The sequence below is a fragment of the Elephantulus edwardii genome, unplaced genomic scaffold, assembly GCF_000299155.1.
Source record: "Elephantulus edwardii isolate Elephantulus edwardi_28Jun2011 unplaced genomic scaffold, EleEdw1.0 scaffold00354, whole genome shotgun sequence".
Classification (NCBI taxonomy): Eukaryota; Metazoa; Chordata; class Mammalia; order Macroscelidea; family Macroscelididae; genus Elephantulus; species Elephantulus edwardii.
In genome coordinates, this window is record NW_006400104.1 from 1,164,874 (window position 1) to 1,172,258 (window position 7,385).

The following is a 7,385-nucleotide window of genomic DNA, read 5'->3' on the forward strand; positions in this document are numbered from 1 at the left end:
TAGGAAAATACATGGCATAAATGGTGAGAGATGTGTAATATTTTTATAGATAGGCAGATGTTCTCCAAGTGGAATAAAATACTTAGTACAGGAAAAAATAAATACTTGACTGCAAAGATAATGACTAACTAGAAAATATTGGCAGCCTTTCTCTATTATAATACGCTTGTTTTAGAGATGGAGTTCTGTTTACCCTCAGTCTCATCAGAAGTCACCATGTCTGACCATGTTTGTTTTGTAGTTCTGTTCTGAATCTTTGATTGATTTCCATAGGTTCCTGATCTTCCACAATGGGTGAACCACAGCAAGTCAGTGCACTTCCACCACCTCCGATGCAGTACATAAAGGAATATACAGATGAAAATATTCAGGAAGGCCTTGCTCCCAAGCCTCCACCTCCGACAAAAGATAGTTACATGATGTTTGGCAACCAGTTCCAATGTGATGATCTTATCATTCGCCCTTTGGAAAGTCAGGGCATTGAAAGGCTCCATCCTATGCAGTTTGATCATAAGAAAGAACTGAGAAAACTCAATATGTCTATACTTATTAATTTCTTAGACCTCTTGGATATCTTGATAAGGAGCCCTGGGAGTATAAAACGAGAAGAGAAGCTAGAGGATCTTAAGCTGCTTTTTGTCCATGTGCATCATCTTATAAATGAATATCGACCACACCAAGCAAGAGAGACTTTGAGAGTGATGATGGAAGTGCAGAAACGCCAACGTCTTGAAACAGCTGAGAGGTTTCAGAAGCACCTGGAACGAGTCATTGAGATGAGTCAAAATTGCTTGGCTTCATTGCCTGATGATTTGCCACATTCAGAAGCTGGCATAAGAGCAAAATCTGAACCAATGGATGCAGATGATAGTGACAATTGTACTGGACAGAATGAACAACAAAGAGAAAATTCTAGTCATAGGAGAGATCAGATTATAGAGAAAGACGCTGCTTTATGTGTCCTAATTGATGAAATGAATGAAAGACCTTGAAGAATTTTGTACCCCCTGCTTTGCTTTTTGTTCTTTAAGTAAATAGCATTATACATTAGTTTATTTTCTCATGAAAAGTCTTAAAAGAGGTATAGTCATTAACAACTTTTCTCTTGTTACCATTTTTATAAATTATGCAATGTCAAAGGTAATAAGTTTACTTTATAGCAAGCATAGACAAATGAGTAGCCTTACATTAAGAGTCATCAATTTATAAAGCAAAATGTTTGCTGCTGCTGTTCCTGTTTCTGGAGTTCTAGTAAAAGTTTGAAGATATCTTTGAAAAGTCAAGTTTCATTCTTGAGTGAATTTGTTACTTTATGTTAAAGGATTTCAAACTATGTAAATGTGAAATTATGAAACACTAATTTTACTTACAGATTTGCTTAACAGATTTTCTAAAAGATATGTTAAAAGGGAGTAGAGTTGTTGTAACAACAATTTCTTTTCCTCATGACCACTTTAAATCCATTAGCTCAGCCTTTTACCATTCTGGATGAAATATTGGATGATCTCATTTTTTTTCCCTCAAGTCACCACCCCTTTGATTACTTTTAAATGCACTTTTTAAAGCATATTAAAATGACTGTATACTTAGCTATGTTTCCTTTAAAGCTGAATTTAGACTTGCTAAAGGTTTTAATGGAAAAGGAGTTTGGTGGCAGATACCCATTTTAGGTTCTGGCTGACTTAAGGTAACAAGGAGGGAAATGGCTGCATTGCTGGGCCCTACATTTCCCCAAACCTCATGCAACTATGTGAGGCAGAAGCCCCTGAAGATGGCAAAAGGTTCAGTCACTTTGAGTCTTGGCGTGACTGAAGATTAAATCCTTTCTTTAGTCACTACCCCTCTACCCCAGGTGATAGAGTTAACAGTAACTGATAGAATTGTGAGTAACAAACTTGCTTTGAGCACTGAGATTTGTTTTTCCCCCATTCTTACCCTTCCTGACATAATTTTGGTGCTGAGTCTACCTTATATCTGAGAGTCTCTTCCTGCTGTTCTTTTCGTGTGGACTAGTCTCGAAGTCTTGGACCAGCAACATTAGCATCACTTGAAATCTTAATAGAAATACATAAAATATACGAGATGGATTGATACAGTGATTGGCAATGGGGTCAGATATATTAGAGACAATGAGGGTAGCTCAGGTCAGGGCAAGATCCAAAGGCTCTGACTCCATTGTTCAAACGACCACCGTGAATTGTAGTTGACTCAACAGCACAGAACCATCATCATCCCTGATCTTTTCCTGACAGAGAAACTCCAAAAGCTTCAACATCAACCCTTGTCTAATCTTGAGGGTGGTGGTGTGCTGAGCAAAGTTCATAATCAGTTTTTGCCCATTTTGCTGCATTTAAGAAACTAAGAAAAGCCAATTATAAGAGTCACAGCTGTCATTTGAATATTTTGTGTAGGAAAAGGTTAGGGAAGAATAAAGGGTTAAAAATCTCATGGAGAATCACATTTACACCTCTAGAGGATCTGGTTTTGCAGGTCTGGAAGGGACATAACTCTTAGAGGATCTGGTGCGAATCCCTGTGATTACAATTAATGAACAAGAACGTGGGGTTTAATGTTATTTAAAGTTTAAAAGGTTATCTTTAAAAAAAAAGAAAAAAAAAGGTTATCTTTAAAGTTAGTCTTCTGAGGATTCAAATACGTTCCTACAATTTATGGTTATGATGACTATTGCTGAAAAGATTGATTTTTCAGAATATCTGGAAGAAGAACCTGGGTAGTTCATGGAATTACCAGACCATAGACATTCCAAATTCATTACTTGAAATGTACTCAACCATTGATTTTCCCCCACCACTGATGATTTTAAGAAATCTGCAGATGATTCTACATAGTAAAAGTGTTGCATTAATTTGGCACCTTTATAACTGGTGACAGGGTTATTACATGAGCTACCTTAAGCAAAAATTTGCCAAAATGTGATGTAGAAGATGCATAATTAGAAGATAAATTGGACAGGCAAACTTTGTGGAGGATGGGCAGGTCTGCAGGGTAACTGAGACTCATCTCCTTTCAGACCCTCTATTCTATCTGGACGATAGAGCTTTACATGCCTTTAATGATGTGGGTGAACATGTTTCTAGCCATGCACTGAGTAGTTCTAAAGTAGAAATTTATTTAAAAAGATAAGTTAGCCAGGTGTGAAGAATTAGGGGCTCCTGTAGGCATTTTATAGTCTTCACTATGTTCGTGTATGAAGGAAATGGTCCACCTCAAGCAGAAGGAGTGCTGATTATACGTAGATAGTAAGAACGTTGTAACTTTTAAGTAGTAGAAATAAACAGATTCTACTAATTTATCCATGTGAGAATGTTCCCCCCCCCCCTCATTCATTTATTTACAAATTGTATTCTACATTATGCCTGGCACTGGTTTAGACACTGCATGACAGGCAAGGTACGACACTAGAGAATAGATAAATGGGTTGATTTCTGAAGATTATAGTTTGTTCCTTAACTACTCTGTTACAGGTGCTTAGAAGAAGATTGCTAATTAAATTTTTATTCGCGTCTCTGTTTTGCCCCCATTATCTTCTCAGGGTATATTTACATGTTCAGATTAAGAGCTTTGGAAGACAAGTTCAACTGTTTTGCTGTGTTCTGTTTCAGAGAAAAAGACCTGTGCTGAGCTCTATTCTCATGAGAAACAGTAAATGCAAATACTTCACGAGGAGATAAAAAGTTGGTATAGTTTGGATATAGAGAAGCTAGTGTGGCTGCGACATAGTGGAGGAGAGTAAGGGAAGTTGTAAAAGTAAAGGAAGGCAGAAAACAATTTTAAAAGGCCAGAGGAAGAAATCAATACTTTTTTTATTTGCTTTTAAGGAAAGTTTATATAGCAAATTGGGTTCCCATTTAACCATTTCTACACAAATTGTTCTGAGACATGGGAGGAGGTTGCCCATCCTCCTGAAGAACATCTGGTGGATTGAAACTGCCTTTGGGATTGCAGAGCAGCATCTTACTATTAGGCCACCAGAACTTCCTTCTGGGATGTTAGTTAAATTTATCACAGTGTGTTGATATGCTCTAATTGTGTGTTTGCTTCACTTCTAGTACTCTTAATTTTCCTAGAACCTACATTTTTCTGGTTACTGGTGTAGACAAAGCTCCTTGGAAAGTAGAAACATTGAAATCAACTACTTGAAGTTCTGGGGTCCACTGCATGTTTTTAAATATGTACAGTGTTGGAGAGTAAATCAACACAGCTTTATATCCTTGAGTTGGATGTTCTTAGACCCGAGGGAAAGCAAAAGTCCATTTGATAGCAAGTTGTGTTGTCATAATGGTTCTTAAAGAATAGGAGAGACATCTTTACATTAGATTAGGTGAAGTTGTCAGAAGGTATCCAGAGGTTCAAGATTCTCCAGTTATAATTGCTTCAATATTTTGCCACTCCCTGGACAAGGGGATATGATAACCTGAGCCAAAAAATGTCAGCATCTTCATGAGAACCAACAGTTAAGCGTTAGTCTGGAGCTCCTTCTGACACATGCCAGTGCCCAAGTGTCTAAGAGGAACATAAACACGACCCTATTCTCAATCCTGCCCCATCTGACTCCTTTCTGAATGAGCATCCAGTCCTCTGCCCACAGCAAATCTTGCGTTAGATGAGAAGATGCCCAGGAATCTTAAGCATTATGGTAACAACAATAATAAATGGCCATTATGTACTAAAGGAACCATGGTGGTATAGTCAGGATGGGCTGCTAACAAGTTTGAATCCAACTACTGCAGTCTATTGTAAAGATCTATATATAACTTTGGAAACACAATGGAGAGACACCATAGTCAGAATCTAATTGCTAGCATTAGATTTGGTTTTGGTTTATTGGGCACTTACTGCTTTGTTGTTCGTTCCTGATAAAATGTGTACCGCTCATAGTGACCCTGGGAGCTCTGGTAGCCTATTGATAGGAAGCTGTCCTTCAATCCCAAAACCATGTTGTTCAAATTGACCAACTGCTCAGTGGAAGAGTAGACAGTCTACTGTGTGATTAACTGTCTCCAAAAGCCTACCAGAAGGAGTCAGTTCTGACTTGTTGGCATATAACAACATAGTGACCCTATGAACAACAGATCTGAACTCTGTCCTATCCTGTGCCATCTTAATCATCTCTGATACTCTTGAGCCCACTGCTGCAATCCCTATGTCAGTGCATCTCATTGAGTGTCTTCTTACCTTTCACCTTTCTAAGCATTGAAAGCCTCTCTCAACAATATCTGAGGCAAAGCTTTGTCTTCTGCCTCCATGGAGCATTCTGGGTGCACTAAGACATACCTGTTTGTTCTTTTGGCAGCCCATAGCATGTCCAGCACTCCAACACCACAGTTCAAAGGCATCAGTTCTTCTATAATCCTTAGTCATTGTCCAGCTCTCAGATACATAACAAGTGATTGAAAACACCATGGCCTGAATCAGACCTACCTTAATCTTCAAACTGGCATCACTGCTCTTCAGTAATTTGGAGAGGTATCTGATTGCAGAGTTTCCCAATGTACTTTATCTCCTGACTGCTAGAAACAAGGGTTTGTGTATTCAAGTAAGATGAAATTGTTGACAGTTTCAGTCTCCTATCATGATTGGTCTAGTGTTGAGAATTTTTCTTTTTTTGATATTGAGATGTAATCCATATTGAAGGCTTTGATCTTCTGTATCAGGTACTTCAAGTTCTCCTCACTTGCAGCAAGTAAATTTGTGTAAACTGCTTAGTGGAGGTTATTGATGCATTTTCCTCTGATCCTGATGCCAAATTCTTCATGGAGTCTAGCTTCTCCAATGATTTGTGTGGCATGCAGATTAAATAGGCACGGAGAAAGGATACACCTTTCTTAATTTTAAACCATACATTGTTCCCTTGTTCTGGACAACAGCTTCTTTTCTCTAGATAGAGATTTTGCATGAGCACAATAAGTGTTCTGAGTTTCCCATTCTTAATATTAACCATTACTTTTTGTGAGCCTCACAGTCATGGATTTTCATAAGCAATAAGGCAGAAATAGACATTCTTCTGGTATTCTCTGCTTCAGCCAACATCCATCTGATACCAGCAATGATAGCCCTGGTGCTACAGCTTCTCCTAAACCCAGCTTGAACCTCTGGCAGTTTTCTATCAATGTACTGTTCTAGCCATTTTTAGATGATCTTATCAGTATTTTGCTTTTATGTGATAGTAAAGATACTGTTCGACAATTTCCACATTGTGTTTGATCACCTTTCTTGAGAATAGGAACAGATACAGATATCTTCCAGCCAGTCCTGGTGTACACTGGTGATCACATTCACGGGCTACATCTGTTAGTTGAAATGTCAATTGGTATTAATTGGCCCACTCAGTCCTGTAGCCTTATTTTTTGCCAGTGCCTTCAATGCAGCTTTAACATCTAGCTTCCTTACCTTTACTTACTGCTTAGTACAAGATATTGCCTATGTTTCATTTCTGTTAATTCTAGGAACTGCTCTGTCATACTATCCTCATAGTGAGAAACCTGAGCTTTAGACAGCCTTAGTAGGGAACTCTGGTGGCTTAGTGGCAAAAAGTTGTGCTGCAATCCTGAAGACATGATTCGAGGCCATCAGCTGTTCCACAGGTGAAGGACGGGCAAAACCCTCCAGAGGGTCAGCTCTGGGTCGGTTCTGATTCTACAGTGACACAACAATCAGTGCAGTGGTGAGAATTTTTGTTGATATAAATTGAAGGCTGCAATGTTTTGATCTTCTGCAGAAAATATTTCAAGACTTCACTATTAGCAAGCAAGTTTGTGTCATCTGCATAATGTGGATTATTGATGAGTCTCCCTCCAATTCTCCTGTCACATTCTTTGTCACAGAGTCCAGCTTCTCAAATAATTTGCTCAGTGTACATACTAAATAGGTATGGAGAAAGGAGACAATCCTGACACACACCTTTCTTAATTTTAAACCATGTAGTGTTTCCATGCTGTGTTCTCACAACACCTTCTTGGTCTAGTCATAGGTTTTACATAAGCACAATTAAATGTCCTGAGATTCCCATTCTTCTCAATGTTAGACTCCATGGACTTTGAAAAATGCAGCAAGAGCTCATGTATGCTTTGTCTCTTAGACATCATCACTGCCATCATCTCTATTCCCTGACTATAGGGCAGAGTAGAACTGTCCATATTTTTACCAGATATATCACCAGACGTAGACTATCCCATTTTTTTTTTTTTAGATTTGAACTGCCAACATTTGGATTAGTGGCTCATTTCTGTAGCGCCACCAGGGCTCCTATCCGTTCTATTTTGATGACGTGCATCTTTTTCTTTTTTCCTTGAAACATACATGTATCTCTTAAAGCTTGAAACTCTTTGGTTGACATTTCTAAAGATGAGTTGCTAGATACTAAA

General features: G+C 38.4%; 1 protein-coding gene across 1 annotated transcript; it reads left to right on the plus strand.

The window, feature by feature from the left end:
- The first annotated feature begins 290 nt into the window (after positions 1-290).
- Positions 291-992, plus strand: MED7 (mediator complex subunit 7). The gene has a single exon (XM_006901978.1). It carries the CDS (start codon positions 291-293, stop codon positions 990-992), a length of 702 nt encoding a protein of 233 aa, XP_006902040.1.
- Positions 993-7,385: the final 6,393 nt, after the last annotated feature.